The sequence below is a fragment of the Epinephelus moara genome, chromosome 16, assembly GCF_006386435.1.
Source record: "Epinephelus moara isolate mb chromosome 16, YSFRI_EMoa_1.0, whole genome shotgun sequence".
In the NCBI taxonomy this organism is placed as follows: domain Eukaryota; kingdom Metazoa; phylum Chordata; class Actinopteri; order Perciformes; family Serranidae; genus Epinephelus; species Epinephelus moara.
In genome coordinates this window covers 44947233-44966443 of record NC_065521.1, presented here as the reverse complement: position 1 = coordinate 44966443, position 19211 = coordinate 44947233, and the positions used below count along the sequence as shown (strand labels likewise).

The following is a 19211-nucleotide window of genomic DNA, read 5'->3' as shown; positions in this document are numbered from 1 at the left end:
TTGGTGCAACAGCCTTAAAGGCTCTATCACCTTATATAGGACCTGTGGACAATCCCATATATATCAACTACCCACATGGGCCCCACATACAAATGTTGGCTTGGAATTAACCTTCGCTCAGTACTCATTTTTACTGAATAGAGCTTGAATGCATCGTCATGTAACTCAATGCAACCAGTGTCAGTTGGTTTCAGCTGAATGCTTCCAGCAGTTAACTGGCTGTCCTCCTGTCCTGATGACGTCAACAGCTATTTGTCATTCACAATGTGACATTATCACAGAGGGTTACTGATTGGCTCTTCTGCTCAGCCTTCAAACTATTAACTGTTCCATTGAGAATCCCTGCTCGGCTGCTTCAAGTGGAGACAGTGAGTTCATTCGGTATGGGGAGATTACAGTCTACAGGCTAAATGACAGTCCCAGATTGACACATAGTCATATTAGCCAAGTAAAGTTATCATAACTTAAGGCATGAGGGCAAACACAAACCTATTTTGTATTCAAAACAGCAACAAGTTTGCACCCCTGGTTTATTTACGTTTTTTTAAATACGTGCTTTCATTTGCAACAGTGAAGCAGTTTATAACTCAGGTTTTGGAGAATGTTATTAAAATAAAGTTTCACTTAATTGAGAAAAGGCAAACAATGTCAATGTAAAAAACGTAGCAGAGCCCTCTGACGTGCTGTCGTTGTTTGTCTACAGGAAAGGATTTCGTCAATGACATAGCCTGCAATCAGAGGAAGGCTTTTGTTTGTGCCAGAGACTTGTAATCACTCCCCTCCATGACACATCAGCTGTGGTGATATCACATCCCCACTGATAATGTCACTTCTAACAGGGAGTCGAGCCTCGACGACATCGCTGCTGGAAGATCTCTTGACAATTCTGAATTGATTTCAGCTTCATCAATAAACACATATATCCTGTTCAGCAATCTGCCTCACCTCTTTTTATTACCATCTCATGCATAAAGCTCAGTGTTTCCAAAAAACTGTTCTGAAACATTTTCACATAACATCTCTGAAGCACAGTGTTGTAGGAGCAATACCTTTAGAAAATGTCTGCACTCATAATAAAGTTTGAGGCACCACCCTCCTATGGAGGGAAGCAACTAATCAAATTAATAACTCCGAAAACCAATTATTAATTCGTCAGAACACTTATCAATTATGAATCGATCTCAGTATCTGGGTTATGAATTCTCTATGCAGTGATCTGCTCAAAAGAAATATTCACAGACAATGACTTGGCGATAAAAGAAGATTTATTGAGGGCTAAATGTTTTAACAACTGAGTAAATGAACAGTAAATGAGGACAATATGAAATAACACAACATCGACAGTATGTATAGATGGATTAAGACAAGAGGTAACACTTGTGTCAGTATGTGACTATAGATAAATTGGGGACGCAGGGATGCGCAAAACCATTTACCTGACGAAACCTAAATTAAGATCAGAATAAATAAGTCTCCTATTTGACATCAACTCTTATCACAACACAGCGGCTGCATCAGGTGAGGGGGATTTGGCCGACTTTGAGAAGAGATGACTCAGCCGGATGTTTCTCGGGGACCCCGGACTGCCGCTGTTGACTCCCAGCTTCACTTCACAGCCTTCCAGCAGGGTGATACAAACTGGAACACAGCAGTGAGGGGCGGTGGAGCCTGAAGGCAGTGTCCTTTATGTGGTCCTTACACGTCGGTGATTTTAGGAGGCGGAAAGTCTCTTGTTTCAACCAAAGAGTCCCTGCTCTGCGGACACTTGGACAAGTGGCTGGCAGCCGCTGGATCTGATGAATCTTTGACGGAGTTGCAAGCCGAACAGAAACTCATCTATTTAGCTATGGCTACTCGCTTATAATGAAGTTGAAAACAATCTAGTCGGCCGTTCGATATTATTATCAAAGTTATTATCAACGCGTTTAAAACAAATTGTTGCAATCGGCTGGCTTCGTCGCTTCAGGTACAATGTTACTGAAGGCACAGACAAAAAGAAAGAAACCTCAGGAAAGACAAAACAATCCTGGATGTGTCGAGCAAAACTTAAAAGTTTAAAATAATTTCGATCGTAAGAAAAGAAAGAGTTATGCAGGAACCGAGTTTAAGAGTGTAACGGGGGGAGGGGCGCGTCGGTGGCTTAGTGGAAAGAGCAGGTGCCCCATGCACAAGGCTGTTGCCGCAGTGGCCCGGGCCCAACTCCAGCCTGTGGCCCCTTGCTGCATGCCATTACCCCTTTCTCTTTTTCCCCTTCACACTTAACTGCCCCATCTATAAAGACAAAAATGCTCCAAAAAAAAAAGAGCGTAACGGGTTCAGGCATAAAGATTATCACTAGAAGGAGGGACGGCAACAGAAAGAAAAAGTGTAAAGTAAAAAGAAAAGTAAAAAGGAAAGAAAAGTGCAGAGATGCGCTGATCTCAATAGTTTTATCCCACCAGCTTGAGGGGGCGTGTTCCAAGTAAGGCGGGTCTCTTAGTTTAGACATTACTTTATTTCGGAGGAAACTTAATGAACTTTAATTAAACTTTATTTTGTGAGATTATATACTTTTAACATGTTACGTGAGATAGACACACACTCTTCCCATCATAGCCTATCATACTGCATATCTCAGCGGAACAAAAGTATAAATGTTTTGTGCACTACAAACTAGTCTGCAACTGCATCAACATACTACCACCTCAACTCCAATAGTAAAATCCTGCTGTGACATGAATGACTCAGAATACCTGATGAGATCAGATACAGTCGCAGACTACACCAGTCACAGGGGACATTTTACAGTACTTTTACTTGTAAAACTTTAAGTACATTTTTCTGTTTATACTTACACACTTTTACTTACGTAACATTGTAAATGCAGGAATGTCACTTGTAACAGAGTATTTCTACAGGGTGGTACTGGTTACTTTTTCCAACATTTAAGGATTTAAATACTTCCTGTCCTGCTCCCAGCCCTCTGATCACAGTGAAAGACTCCACTCGAATAACACACCTGCTGCTGTCAGACAACAGCTGAGATAATAACACACTGTTAAAATCCCCAAATGCAAGCTGAGCAGGAAGGGGAGGCCAANAGCTGTGACACTGTGTCCCAGACTTCACTAATATATGTGAAACTGTTTTTAGGCAGCAGCATTTGATCAGGTCACTACACAACTGTTGTGTTTAAGAAGTTAACTCACTTATACAACATACTGTATGTTTGTAAAGCAGAGATTCTTGTGATGTGAATAATGCCGACCATTTCAAGATACAACAACCACAGCAGGTTCAAACAATGCTCCTGTCAGACAAACAACAAACAAAGTGTTAGGTCAAGATGATCAAAATCCGGTAAAATATTCAGTTCAAACACATTATTACATCCATAAAAAGCCCCAGACTACCACTGCATCCTTTGAAATATCTGAACTCTCCAAAATGGTCACCGAATTCTGACCTTTTGATTGACACCTCATGTGACCCAACAGGAGCATTCATGTCCTGCCCACAGCCAACCATAGCCAATGAGAGCCTGTGTTGTCAGGAAGGCCCTGCTCCATTTCATGTTGGGGGAGATCCAGCCAATAGCAAGCGGTTGTGTTCATGACTGATGCATTTTAGAGTCAACATAAAACATCAGATTAGAGCTCATTTATTAAGAAAGTACCAGGGGAGGACCTCCTGGCCCCCGACAGACGTTCAGGCTAAGCCTCAAATGTACTCAAATCCTAGAAATGCCCCTGTGTACACCTGGTGCGTGCAGGTTGTCTGTGCAGGGCTGTGACTGGATTTGCTTGTAAAAGATGAGAGAGGATAGCTTTTTTTTATTGATAAATATGGATCTGTGGAATATGGATTATGGTGATATTATCTATAGGCATGCTGCTGCCTCAACTTTGAAGCGTCTGGAATCGGTCTATCATTCAGCCCTTAGATTTATTACTGGTGATATATATGATACTCACCACTGTGTTCTGTATGAAAACGTTGGTTGGCCCTCTCTTGAGGAAAAGCACAAGAGGCACTGGCTTTTATATATTTTTAAGGCCTTTCTAGGCAAATTACCACCGTATATTGCAAATTTGTTGGAGTGGAACTCAGGCACTTACATGACCCTTTCAGCTGAATTGCTGCTACTCAAAGTTCCTCGAGTCTGTACAAGTATTGGTAAGACTGCCTTTTGTTATGATGCCCCTAGCTCTTGGAACGCACTACAACACATCATGAAATTAGACACACTCCCTTCACTCACAGAGTTTAGGACCTTAATCATAGATAACTGTGTTTCTATTAATCATAGATAACTGTGTTTCTAATTGTAATTGTTTCAGATGACTGTCTTTCTTGTTAAATGTAGATTGTTGTGTGTAATCACTGTCAATATTTTAATGGCTTGTCAACTCGACGGCATTGAAAATGAGGGTAACCTCAATGTCTCTCGAGAATAAATAAAGGTTATATATATATCATTAATGTTTGGTTATTAACTAGCCCCTGGCATTCTGTCATTTTGCAAAAGTGGCCCCTGGGCAAAGCAAGTTGAGTATCCCTGCTATACAGTTGTACTGTTTTTATCCCAGCTCTTAATAGTGTCTGCCCAGTTCATGTCCCTTGTTCCGTCTGTTTTGTACATGTTCGCATGTGGTTTTATTTCTATGCTCTGTAAAGTGACCGTAGGTGTTTGGAAAGGCGCCTACTGAATTTAATGTATTATAGTTATTGTTAATATTAACTTTCCTAGAATGAGCGTTACAGTTTTTCCTCAAGCGTCAGACAATATTTTACTAATTATTCATTACAGTAAGTAAACAGTATCCTGTAATCAGAGACAGGCACGCCACAGGTGTTGGAGTCAGAACACCCCCAGAGAATGTATATAAACTGTAGGTTTCCCTCTCAAAGACACCCTGCTACCTGCTACTGCTGCAAGTGCAACCTCACCTGATCATCACAACAAGGTAAGACTCTCATTCCTGCCTTTCGTCACTGCATCAGCTGTTTTCATTCATATCTACAAAAAAGACTTTTTATCTGTTTTTTTTTTTTTAAGATATTTTTTGGGGCATGTTTTAGCCTTTAATGGATAGGACAGACGAGTGTGAAGGGGGGAGAGAGAGAGGGAGTGACATGCAGCAAAGGGCCACAGGAGTCGAGCCCGGGCCGCTGCGGCAACAGCCTTGTACATGTGCTCTACCACTAAGCCACCGACGTCCCCTTTTTATCTGTTTATTACATTTAATTTTCACGTCAAGATAAAATCGTCTTTTCAAATAATGTTGCTGCAAGAAGAATCTAGCAAATTTTAATTTCGCAATTTGAATTCACAGATTGCATTACTAATATACTGTGTCCTCACACAGATGGCATCAAGTCTTCTTCTCATTGTGGTCCTCTGTTTGACCAGTGGGCTGTGGATTGGAGCAAATGTAAGTAATATGCATATTTGTTTTAAAAAGATCTCTGGTGTTAAGACACCTGAACCTTAACATAAACCAGTCCTCTGAGAGCTCCTCCAGCCCAACATCATGTTTTCAACATGAGATATGAATGTTTTATTAACATTTTGCAACAGGGAGGAAGTGAACAAAACACGTTTTGAAAAATAAAAGTCACCATCTGTATTTTTAAATTAAAATCTAAAGTTACAAATAGAAGCAAATCCAAGATGCGTCTGATACTAAAGATCATGTCTTTATCTCCACAGGCGTCATGTGAAGGTTGGTGCTTCTCAGAATGGTGGAGGTGACATCCTGTAGCTGCCACTTTGTGACTGCTCTTCAGTTTATTGATAAGACTACAAAAATGATTTTCAACATTGCTCTGTGCTCAAAAGCTTCTGTCTATAAAGATTGAGTTGAGGGACAAAATTCTCACAGCTCCACTGGATTTGAACCATTGGAGGGTTTTTCCATGATTGTCTTTCTAATCATCTTCAATTGTGTTACAGATGAGTGCTGCAGAACCTGCCCAGATGGTTGGACTCCATTTGGCAAAAAGTGTTACCAGTTCCACCACGCTCCAAAGACCTGGGCTGATGCAGAGGTACGTCTTGAAATGATGTCATTTCTAACTGACACACTGTATTTGTGGTGTATGCTTTAAACCAGCTGTACTAGAATCACTCAGTAGTAAAAGTGCTCATATGAACATTTTTATACTGTGAAACTCTCAGACAGCTTCACAGTTATCTGCGACTGAATCTGACACTTGATTGGTTTTAAATACACAGAATTTTATTGTGGACTTTCATGATTCATTTAAAAACTATCCGCTAAGTCCATTCATCCATGAGATATATAATCCCTCCAGCATGATCTGGGTCTGACCCGGGGCCTCCTACCAGTGGGACGTGCCCAGAACACCTCTAACAGTAGGCGCCCAGGAGGATCCTAATCAGATGCCTGATGCCTCGACTGGCCCCTTTTGATGAAAAGAGCAGCGGCTCTACTCTGAGCTCCCTCTGAATATCTGCAATCCTCACCCTATCTCTAAAGGCTGAGCCCAGCCACCCAATGGAGGAAACTCATTTCGGCTGCTTGTATCCGCAATATCATTCTTTCAACCACTACCTAAGCTCGTGACCATAGGTGAGGGTTGGGACCTAGATGGACCAGTAAATGGAAAGTTTTGCGTTCCGGCTCAGCTCCCTCCACACCACGATGGTACGGTGCAGTACCTGCATCACTGCAGACACCGTGTCAAACTGCCAATCTATCTCACGCTCCATTCAACCCTTACTAGTAAACAAGACCCTGAGATACTTGAACTCCTTGGCTTGAGGCATTAACTCTTTCCCAATCCAGAGGGGGCAATCCAATCCATTTCAAGCAGAGGTCCATGGCCTCAGATTTGGAGGTGCTGACTCTCATCCTGACTGCTTCACACTCGACTGCAAACCACCCCAGTGTGTGCTGAAGGTCACGGTGTGATGAAACCAACAGAACCACCTCATGTGCAAAAAAAAAGGGGAGGCAGTTCTGAGGTCCCCAAATCAGACCCCTTTCTCCCCCGCCACACCCACAGAGAACATGTCTGACTTAACATCGAGTATGTGGACGCAGCTATCACTTTGGTCATACAGGGACCGGATAGCTTGTTTCAATGATCCCAGTTCCCTGTAATTCCGTAATCCGCAGTACCCTCCACAAGACTTTCCAAGGGATGCGGTCATAAGCCTTCTCCAAGTCCACAAAGCACATGTAGACTGGAAGGGCAAACTCCCACAATCCCTCCAGCATCCCCACAAGGGTGAAAAGCTGGTCCATTGTTCCACAGCCAGGACGGAATCCACATTGCTCCTCCTAAATCCGAGGTGTGAATGGTCAGAATTTCCTTTTCAGCACCCTGGAGTAAATTTTCCCAGGGAGGGTGAGCAATGTGTTACCCCCATAATTGGAGCACACACTCTGGTCCCCTTTTGTAAAAATAGTGACCACAACCCCGGGCTGCCAATGCACAGGCACAATACCCGGCCTTCATGCGACACTAAAAAAGTATGTCAGCCAAGACAGCCCAACACTGTCCAGAGCCTTCAGCATCTCAGGGCGAAACTCATCTGCACCCTGCACCTTGCTGCTGGGAAGCTTTTTAACTACCTCAGCAACCTCTGCCAGGGATATGGACAAAAGTTCCCCAGTCTTCAGGCTCTGCCACCTCCACAGAGGGTGTGATGGTTGGGTTCAGGAATTCCTCATAGTGCTCCTTCCACTGCCCAACATTATCCTCAGTTCGATTCAGCAGTTCTCCTTCTCTGCTGAGCACAGCCTGAGACAAGCCCTGCATTCCTTTCAATAGGTGTCCAATGGTTTGCCAGAAATTCCTTGAGGCCAACTAAAACTCCATAGCCTCCCCAAACTCCTCCCACAGCTGGGTTTTTGCTTCAGTGACCGCCATGGCTGCAGCCCTTCTGGCCCACCGGTAGCTGTCTGCTGTTTCAGGAGACTCCTGGGCCAGCAAGACCTGAGAGGCCTTCTTCAGCCAGATGGCCTTCCTCACCACTGGTGTCTACTGGGTTCTTAGGTTGTCCTCTAAACACCGCCCAACAGCACTTCACGCTACTCTTCTATCTCCAGTTTCACCACCCCCCAGAATTAAAAAATATTTCTGCCACTCACTCTCTGCTTGTACATACCAGCTCTCGTAGCAGCTCATTACTCTGCTCCTATGGCAGCTCTACTCCTCTCCTTACCATTGATGCAAAGAGAACTTTGCTGTTGCTGTGTTTCTTGTGTGACAAAGAATGGATGACGAGAGACTTGTTGAGGTCAAGAAATAAATAAAGACATAAAACAACTCACAATACCGTCATTATAAAGACAATGGTCAAAAAGATACTTCCTGGCGAGTCATAGCGATCGAGATCTGCTGTTCAGTTGAGAAATCAAGTTTAATTAGTGGCTGTCCACATGTGATTTTAAGCTAATGCAGAGGTGGAGGAAGTACAGATCTTTCTGTAAAAGTTGTAATAACTGCATTGTCATCTGTTGACGAGATGCAGCTCAACGCGTCCAGTGTGTGCTAGGGCAGCACTTAACGTGCGTCACATGATACGCCATGCTGCAGGCGCCGGTGTATTTTCAGCTTAAGTGTCAATTACTTTTTCTGTTAGTACACAGAGTAACGTTTACGTAGTGATGTGAGGAATTCGTCACACTCAATCTCTGTCACATTCTCACTTTGTCTCCAACATAATGTAACTCTCTCTGTGCTCATCCAACTTACTTCATCTCTGTATTATTATTTCTGACTTTGTTTTTTTTCTCTCGACACTTTATTCTCCTCATCAGCGTTTCTGCACCACTCTCGGTGGAAATCTGGCTTCCCTCCACACCCAAGAACAGTACAAAGCCTTCAGACAGGTGATCCTGAGAGTGACTGGCACACATACAAACACTTGGGTTGGAAGCTACGATTCATCAGGCGTGAGTCCACCTATTCTTTAATGTACATGCTGTAACCAGTCTTTGATAAAAACAACAGTTAAAACATAACTGAAATACATCAAGCTGGATTTATAAATGAAGTTCATGGCTATGTAAAAAACCTTTATTTCAGGAGGGTGTGTGGCTCAACAGTGACGGTTCACTGTTTGACTTCAAAGGCTGGGCCAAAGGGGAGCCCAGCAACAGTGGTGGAAAAGAACACTGCATGGAGATCAACTTTAAAGGTTAAAGTTCATCATCTGTTGTCTTTTTGATTGAGATTTTTAGAAATAACTTATCAGTACTAAAGACATGAAAATGATCTTTTGTAACTCATAATGTGTAACCGTACATCAGTATTATTTTTGTTTTATTCATACTTTGGATCCGTTTTTATGGTTTTGGATTTGGTTGTGTCTTTTTTTTTTTTTTAATACATGCTTTCATTTGCAACAGTGAAGCAGTTTATAACTCAGGTTTTGGAGAGTGTTATAAAAAGAAAGCTTCACTTACCTAATTGAGAAAAGGCAAACAATGTCAATGTAAAAAACGTAGCAGAGCCCCCTGACGTGCTATCATTGTTTGTCTACAGGAAAGGATTTCGTCAATGACACACCCTGTGGTCAGAAGAAATCTTTTGCTTGTGCCAGAGACCTGTAATCACTCCCCTCCATGACACATCAGCTGTGGTAATATCACATCCCCACTGATAATGTCACTTGTAACAGGGAGTCGAGCCTCGACGACATCGCTGCTGGAAGATCTCTTAACAATTCTGAATTGATTTCAGCTTCATCAATAAACACATATATCCTGTTCAGCAATCTGCCTCACCTCTTTATATTACCATCTCATGCATAAAGCTCAGTGTTTCCAAAAAACTGTTCTGAAACATTTTCACATGAGAGACAGAATGAAGATCTCCAGTCAATGTGAGAGCACCATCTACAGGACAAACTGTGCTACAGCATGTAAACTGTCAGGATTATTAGATGGGGAGAAGATCATCATGAGTGCTTGTCATTATATTTTTTGTTTTACACTTAATGGACAAAAGAGCATGGGCACAGTTTGAGGTTTAACCAACGTTGTTCCTGAATCAGCCATTTTACACCATATCTGTGCACACTGAGCAAGTCTCATCAGTTTCCCATCACTTCACTCTTTCATTCCGAGCCCCACTTTATTTATAAACTCTTCCTCATTAACCTGCATGGTGTGATAATCACACCACATCACAAAACTTCTGAGTATTTTTCAGGCATTTAGTATTCCTCTGATGATCTGTGTTGTGTAAAATGGTTATTTTGCATTTCATGCCTCAGTTATCCACTTAATGCAAGACCTTTTCAGCCAGCCACCATTGTTACATACAGCAAACATGCAGGTAACACCTCAACATGTGCACTCGTACCAACAGGTATAAAGACAGTAGTGCCCACACTATAATACGATCTGGATGCTAATCTGGGAAGCAGATACATCAGATGTACAAACACAGTGACAGAGCTGTGGCACTGTGTCCCAGACTTCACTAATATATGTGAAACTGTTTTTAGGCAGCAGCATTTGATCAGGTCACTACACAACTGTTTTAAATATCTCTTGACAATATGACAGCCCTGTTGTTTAGTAAACACTCATCATGCGTAAACAACTGTTGTGTTTAAGAAGTTAACTCACATATACAATGTCTATTTGTAAAGCAGAGATTCTTGTGATGTGAATAATGCCGACCATTTCAAGATACAACAACCACAGCAGGTTCAACCAATGCTCCTGTCAGACAAACAACAAACAAACTGTTAGCTTACAGTTCACCTTTGAAGCCTCGCTGTGTTCCAATAACCGGTCCTCAAACGTTGGCAAAGGTCGAGATGATCCAAATCCGGTAAAATATTCAGTCTAAATACATTATTACATCCATAAAAAGCTGCAGACTGCCACTGCATCCTTTGAAATATTCTAAACTTTTCAAAATGGCCACTGCACTCTGACATTTTGATTGACACCTCATGTGACCCAACAGGAGCATTCATGTCCTGCCCACAGCCTACAATAGCCAATGGCTGCGTCCTGAATCACATACCTTTTCTTTTTACTTTCATAGGTACTGCAGCTGTCCTTAGAAAGTGCCTACTGTTGCATGCAGTACACACACAATCAGGACATACTGCTTTTTAATAACATTATGCCCTGATCTTTGACCCTTTTACTTTTATATCCATTACCTTGGAGATAAAAGAAACACCACTTAGTGAGTTCGTCAGAGATGAAGATCAACCTGTTGCTACTTTACAATGTCTGTAGCTTAACTTTAAATTTATAACTGCAGGGGCGTTGGTGGCTTAGTGGGTTAAGCAGGCGCCCCATGTACAAGGCTGCTGCTGCAGTGGCCTGGGCTCAAATCCAGCCTGTGGCCCCCCGCTGCATGTCAGCCAATGTGATGTATCGTCCGCTGCACGTAGGATTGTGGGTCAGTACAGACAGAAAAGCTTGCTTGCATACAGCAAAATCAGACCTGATGTTCCAAGTTGTGAGGATTGTTTTAACAGGATAAAGTGGTGCTGTGTCCGTATGCCAGGTACCGCCAAAAAAGTGCAGTCACTCTCTCTGATGTGCTGATTGTTGGAGTTAGATCAAATCAGTGGTTCATAATTGATATATTATCTGAAGCCTAAGCAATATTTATACTGGTTTAAATAAACAAGTTGATAGTATTTCCCAGCTTTGCTGCAACAGTTTTGTGTGAAAGGTATTAAAGGCCTGTTGATTTCAGTGATTTAAGCAACTAATAGCCCGGGCTGTTAAATTTAACGATAATCTGTTTTTTTTACCTTTAATGTTAACTTTCTTTTCCACCAGCCTCAGACCAAAAGTGCACATTAGTATGTGCGCAGGAAAGTCCATGCTCTTTTGATCATTGAGCATAAAACAAAAATTGTGACCCTTTAATGCAGCATATTTGGCCTATTGACTCATGCTAACCCTCTTGTTCAAAGTTAAACCCAATCATCTTAATTCAACACACTTGAGAGATTTGTACAAGTCAGCCAGTTTACTTTTCCCAGCTACATTCACAGAATCCACCCAGGGTCTGTTTGAACATTTACCTGCAGCAACAGAAGGCTAACCTGGAAATCCAGATGCCCCGCCCCTAGCAAATTCAAATTTGCTCTGCGCTGCAAATCTTTCTAGTTTTGAGTCTGGATATCCAAGCTAACAGACGGCAACATACCTGTGTGAAATGTGATTAAATTATAAAAATAGATTAGAATAATTTGATGAAGGGGTGTCAGTGGCTTAGTGGCTAGAGCAGGTCGCCCATGTACAAAAAGGCTTAGTCCTTGCTGCAGCAGCCCAGGTTTGATTCCAGCCTGCAGCCCTTTGCTGCGTGTCATCCCCTCTATCTCTTTCTCTCTCTCTCCCTCTCTCTCGCTCTCTCACTACATCTGTCCTATCCATTAAAGGCAAAAAATGCCCAAAAATAATCTTAAAAAAAATAATTTGATGAATATAAAGAATTTATCTGCTGGTGCTGATCGGTTGTCTTGACATGTTTCAGAGTGTAGGTCCTCGAACACCAGCAGAGTCAAGGAGGTGGAGGTTTAGGAAGGGTTGGTGTTACAACCCAGCTCTTAGGCTGCAACAATGATGGGAGATGAGATGAGTATACAAAGAGTTAAAATATAAAGTTTATCCATGAACTCACTCTTGCAAATGGTAATTTTTCCCGATCACACTTTTATTTCTAAAATTCAACCAAAAGATATTTAGTTTACAGCAATGACACAAGAAAAGCATCAAATCTTCGTATTTGGCATCCGGAACTGGCAAATATTTGGCATTTTTGATTGGAAGATGTTACAGTAACATAAAAAGTAACTTAAAAGGAAAGTGTGTAAGATTTAGTTGTGGCAGATAGCGGTGAGGACTGCAGATTGCAACCAGATTAAACTTCTCCTGGTTAGAATTTCTTCAGTGTTCAGGAGGTTTTTACTGGGAGCCGAATTCTCCGCCGAGGTCTCCCTCTCTCCAAAACAAACAGACCAGCTGATTTAAACCAGTAAAAACAATGAATAAAGCTGTTTCACATTCAAAAATCAGTGTTTCTCCGATGTGGTTTGGCATATCGAAGATGGGTGGTTTGCCCACCACAAGCTAATGAGCTCACCTATTTTCTCTGATAACTTAAGATCTAGATGTTCAGGAGGTTTTTACAGGGAGCTGAATTATCCACAGAGGTCTCTTCTTCTCCAAAACAAACAGACTGGGTGATTTAAACCCTTTACAAACATCGAATCAAACAGTTTTACACTACAAATCAGTGTTTTTCATCATGGAGAGGCTGCTAACTGTGGTTGATTTCAAAACAGGAATGACCCTTTCTAGAGTCAGTGTTTGGTTTGTCCGTTCTGGGCTACTGTAGAAACATGGTGGTGCAACATAGTGATGTCTATAGATGAGGACCCACTCCCTATGTAGATATAAACAACTCATATAATAGACAAGGATTCTGACTATCAGCTGATTATACACTTAAGAAAACATACTTATTATATTATATTTAATTCCTGGCGATATATCCCCCTATATGCTACACACTGGACCTTTGAATTATTTAAGGTTAATTAGCTTTAATAACCTAATAAGGTAACAGCATGAGAAAAATACATATTTCCACATGATTCTTTTAAAGTATTCTAAAAACATTACAGGGAGACAACAACACATTTTCTAGAAAGAAAAAAATGATTTTAAAGATTCTTAAAAACATCAAAGCTCATCTTTTTTAAAAGGTGTTTTTTTTCCCACTGGAGTTGCCTTCAGATTAATCTCATCTTTAAGTGTGTTATGTAACAGTATCTTACATTATAAAATGTATTTTTATTCATTCTAATCTGATCTAGAAGATGTCAGAAAATATTGAAAACTGTCTGTAATCATTTCCAACGCTCCAAAAAGATCAATCAATCAATCAATCAATCAATCAATTTTATTTATAAAGCCCAATATCACAAATCACAATTTGCCTCACAGGGCTTTACAGAATACAACATCCCTCTGTCCTTTGGACCCTCACAGCTGATCAGGAAAAACTCCCCAAAAAACCCTTTAACGGGGGAAAAAAAAACAGTAGAAACCTCAGGAAGAGCAACTGAGGAGGGATCCCTCTTCCAGGACGGACAGACGTGCAATAGATGTCATACAGAACAGATCAACATAATAAATTAAGAGTAATCTGTATGACACAATGAGACAGAAAGAGAGAGCGAGAGAGAGACAGAGAGAGATGCAGGACAGACGGTAATGACAGTAGCTTACAACAACATTAATTAAAGTAATAATATTATAATCATAATTCTGGTTACTGTGGTACAATATGTTGAAAGTATATTAATATCTGATAGTATACATATGTGACAATAATCATATGTGTATAATAACAGTAGGTGCCCCGGCAGACTAAGCCTAAGTCAGCCTAACTAGGGCCTGGTCCAAGGCAAGCCTGAGCCGGCCCTAACTATACTATATATATGTAAGATGTGTTGATTTTAAATGTTTGTGATAAACTGAAGGATGTAATGTTCCTTATCATGTAACTGAAGTGCATCATGATATTGTTCTGATAAGAGCTCTGTAGCCACAACAATGTATCAGTGTACTTGTAATTTTATTTAACCTTTATTTAGCCAGGAAGGGTCCCATTGAGATACAGTAACTCTTCTTCCAAGGAGTCCTGGCCAAGACTGGCGGCAAAAGTTACATGTACACAAAAGACAAGACAGTGGACACATACCAAAACCACGAGAACACAAGTCTGTAATGAAAGACCATAAAACATATAAAACACTTGCCTGCCGTGATGAGCAGAAGAACTGTGTCCATCTCTGTCTGCTGTTGTTTGCTGCTCTTCCTTTGTCTGAATGCGTGACTTCAGTGTTGTAGCTGTTGAAATAGCTCTTTGTTACACCTGAACAGTGCACAGTTCCTTGGTATCATGCAAATTGGTTCCAGGCAAATTGTCAGTGCACACTTTGTTTACTGTTGTTTACTGCTCTCTTTATTTGAATGCGTGACTTCAGTGTTGTAGCTGTTGAAAAAGCTTTGTGACACCCAAACAGTGCACAGTTCCTTGGTATCATGCAAATTGGTTCCAGGCAACAATCATTTGAATATTACACCTTTATTTAGATGAGTTTATTTTCAGGATCATAGGTCTTTACTTGTTCAGGTGTTGCAAATATGATGATTTGAATTCTCCATCTTTCACAGAGGACACGTGACCTCTGGGTCAGAACACAGGTCAGCTAAGACACGCCGATGAACAACAGAGTGCTGAGTGCCAACTGGTGACGAAGCTGCCAGTTCATCAAGATACGATCTGCTTTTAAGGGCCAGTATCCCATGGTCAGGATGATCTCTGGCTTTCATCAGAGACAAAGGACAAAGAAGCTGACCTAAAATCTACATTGATTGACATGTTATGCTGAGCTCACACAGTAACGATAGGAAGCTTACATGTTATGCTGAGCTCACACAGTAACGATAGGAAGCTTTGTTTTAACATGGTGGTTTTCATGGAGCCAAAACTTCTGTAGAGGAGAGTTTAAAGTAAAGAATCAACCAGAGAGTTTTATTGATGGGAGGGGTTAACATTTCACACCAGTGACCTGATCTCAGATTTGGAAGAGAAACTAACAAGCATAAGATCATTTGATCTCCCATCAAGAGAGAATCATTACTGAATTGCTTCCAAATCTTCCCTGCTGCTTTCCAAACTCTCAGCTGCTCAATGCGGTGCATTAATTCAATGAATTAGCGCAGTGCCCTTTTAAAATGTGCCTGTCCTGAATGGGCTGATTGCTCGGCCTCTGGTACATCATCCAAACAACTTTTGTCTCAACACTTCCCTCTCTGAGCAATACACCTGTCATCACCTCCTCTAGCAATGATAGAGTATCTGCCTCATTATGGTGCAAAAGCTCACACAGCGAACATTTTTTGGACTTGATGAAGTAAAGCCTGCGATTTCCAGGAACAAACGTGTCCATTCTTAAAGTTACGTCGCTGACGCTTGAAATTTTCGAGTTTGGTACAATGAAACATCTCCGGTCTCTCTTTCTTCATCTGTTGTGAAAACAAGCATTCAAATGTAAAAGAAATGATCAGACACTGAAATATAACTCTTCTCGTCTTATGATAGTTTGGTTTGATAAATTATTGATGTAAATGTGGCCAAACAGTATTTAAGACCAATGCAATGTCTATATAAACCTATGGGTCGTTATTGGCCCTAACCTCATACGTGGTGACAAAATATAATTTTACAGGTTCAAAGAGAGCAGGACATGTGCATTCGGTTCATGAGTGTTTATTTAAAAAAAAAAATACAATTTTTGCTGCTGGAGTCCTGAGAAAAAGAGAATTATAAGTTTAGGACAAATAACTTATTTGACAATATTAATAAATGTCTAAAATTTTTAACATATAAAATGAACAAACTATAATACAAAATGGAAAGCCAATATTCGATGTAGTAAGTAAGTCGGCAGGGCACTTACTACGGGGAGACTGAATCTCAGACCCCAATAATTACCACCACGTGAGCCCACTGTGAGCCCTAACACTGCAATCTACACTGCAAGGAGAGGCAAATCTACAAGACACTTAAGTGACACCACTATTTGGCCTACCACACTGCATACAAGGGTGAGGATAAGCATAATGAATCTTAAACTTAAAGGTTTTTGAAATGTTTTCCATTAGTATTATATTAAATTGCATTACAGTTCTAAACTGTTGTTTAATTTCTTACCATCATGGTACTGTGTTGCTTCAAGGTAACAAACCCAAAAGTGTACCCCTATAAAATATGAATAGAAAATGTCTTTAAATTATGTTTACTTGGTCTATTTTATTTAGAAAAAACAAATAAAACTTTTTTCCCCAGCTGGCATCATAATGTGTACCACACAGGGATATATCAAAGTGCTGTAACAGAAGAGTAAACATTCATAAAACAAACACTGACCTGTTGTGATGAGCAGAAGAACTGTGTCCATCTTGTTCACTCTCAGTTTGTTGAATGCGTGACTTCAGACTTGCAGCTGTTGAAATAGCTCCTGATGTTCAACACAAACGCCTCACAGTACCTCACTATCATTTTAACTTCATGGAAAGTGTTCTGACTTAACAATTATTTGCAATTTTTAGCAAATAAAATTCAGCAGTTTTCCTCGTTTTCAAAAACATGTCTGACAGGCCGACCATGTTGTTGGAGTACAGCCACAAACAAACAGTGACCACACTCTGTAGTGAATGATCATTAGTCATTTAAAGGCAGTGACATTTCCATTACATTATAAAGATTAATTCTACAATGGATCCACTTTTTCATACTTTAAAACATTTGGCAGGAGTGTTGTGCTGTACAAAGACAAAGTGTGTTACAAACTACATATTCTGTCAAAACCAGAATTAAGTTAAGACCAGAATCTCACTTCTTGGCTTCTGTTTTACCATATCAAAATGATTATGCCATAGAAATTTAAACCCTTTGTTAAAACAGCATTTAAATGTCACAGAGAGAAACACAGCTAGACAGCTTCAACTGGAGAGCTGATGCTTTATATGGTGAAAGCTAACTAGTGAGATTTAGTCTTTGCTAATGCTCGCTAACTTGACTTATTTTCTCTATCTGTGATTTTTATGAACTGTCTTGGTGATTTAGTTTATCCCATAACTAAATAAATTAGAAGTTAAATCATGTCTGTTTTAGTGAAACTGATATGAGTTGGTGTTGGTAAAGTACATTTTAAAATGTTTTAAACTGTAGAATGATTTATTATTAATTTTAATATCCTGTAAATAATTAAGGGGAATGTCACAGGGGAAATGACGTCTGGTTTACCTTGCTCAGCTGGCTGCCAAAATGACATGACCCTCGGATGAGAATCAGCAAAGCGTATCAATAATCATAATATTATAATATAAAAAACTTTGTTCTGAATTCAACCATTCTGAATCAGAATGAGTATTTTTACTTTCAGTACTTTAAGTATGTTTTTAAACAGGACTTTTTCTATTAATCAAGTATTTCTATGCAGTTGTATTCAGGCCCACTGTCAGGGGGTCAAAGGGTACAGATGATCCTGTAAATAATTAAAGTAGACAGGCAGATTGACACCAGCAAACAATCAAATTACCTCAAATAGACAAGAACATTTTTTGTAGACAGGGCGTGCTGTGTTTTCCCCTGAGGATAATCAAAAAACACACTGCAGTATCTGCAATAGGTCTAGATTTTGAACCAATCCATGTTGTAAATATATAACAGGGTAAGTGAAAACTTTGACCTGCTGGTGGCGCTACAGGAAATGTCAGAGGATGACCAAGCTCAGAGTTCATCGGCTGTGGTACCAAAATCTTGTACTGTTGCATACAGATTCTGCATGCAGATATCTGTTTAAAGAGACCAGACTGTATCTTTAACAGGACACCACTCAGAGCAACACATTCTCACTCAGACCTCATCACATATCAGTGAGAGGTCATGGACTTCCCATGTTGAGATATGACGTCCAAGGTACCCTGGGTGTGTTGGTTGTTGACGTCCTGGGACGCCGTGTCAACCTTTCCCTGATGCCGCTGGGTACCGCAAACAATAACGACGACAGTGAAAGGACCTCTTTTTCGTTGGTGTCTGACGTTGGGAGTCAGTGACCAAGTGCCGGTATTTGATGACTTTGTTGTGAGACCGGGTTGCTATGAGACTCTGAGACAGCCACTTACTCTTAACTGCTTTTGGGTGCATAAGTACAAAGAGTCAGAGACTTCCTCTCAGCAATTCACAGTCCCATACAGGTAGACCTCTTGCTCCATGAGCAGAACTCCAACAGAGCAAAGCCCAGCTGGGGGCTCATCAGTATCCCCACACCTGCCTGGCGCCTGTTAGCCTGGGTAACTCCAGAAAAGGAGACTCTAGGAGGAATTTGGTTCCAGATCCAGTGTTTTGTGTAGAGGTGAGCCCAACTATATCCACTTGGTATGGCTCCAACTCCCACATCAGCTTTGCTCCTCTTTCTTTAGGCCTGATGCCATGAGATAGTACCTGTAAAGGTCGGTAGGTTAGTGTGTGTTTGTGTGTGTGATAGGGTTACCATAAATACATACACAGACAGATACATATTGAAGTGGATGAACTGTTTGTTTAGGCTATATAAATATACTTTGTTATATTTTCTTGCTTTACTCCTCCATGTTTGAACACTCATAGCTTTTAATGTATGGAAAACACAT

At 40.8% G+C, this 19211-nt stretch overlaps 2 protein-coding genes across 2 annotated transcripts in view; one reads left to right on the top strand and one right to left on the bottom strand.

Moving 5' to 3' along the window:
* LOC126403009 (L-rhamnose-binding lectin SML-like) overlaps positions 1-10822 on the bottom strand; it is a 65327-nt gene extending 54505 nt beyond the window's left edge. The window contains exon 1 of the mRNA XM_050065400.1: positions 10731-10822. The gene's annotated coding sequence lies outside the window, so the exon portion shown is untranslated. The remainder of the gene's footprint in view (positions 1-10730) is intronic.
* LOC126403010 (galactose-specific lectin nattectin-like) lies at positions 5349-9733 on the top strand. Its single transcript, XM_050065402.1, has 6 exons — positions 5349-5414; positions 5693-5705; positions 5936-6030; positions 8775-8909; positions 9043-9154; positions 9502-9733. Exons 1-6 carry the CDS (start codon positions 5349-5351, stop codon positions 9567-9569), a joined length of 489 nt encoding a protein of 162 aa, XP_049921359.1. The 3' UTR covers positions 9570-9733.
* Positions 10823-19211: the final 8389 nt, after the last annotated feature.

Coding starts and splice junctions, on each gene's coding strand:
- LOC126403010 (XM_050065402.1), top strand. CDS start 5,349: ATGGCATCAAGTCTTCTTCTCATTGTGGTCCTCTGTTTGACCAGTGGG. Junction 6,031..8,774: donor AGACCTGGGCTGATGCAGAG/GTACGTCTTGAA, acceptor TCTCCTCATCAG/CGTTTCTGCACCACTCTCGG. Junction 8,910..9,042: donor GAAGCTACGATTCATCAGGC/GTGAGTCCACCT, acceptor CCTTTATTTCAG/GAGGGTGTGTGGCTCAACAG.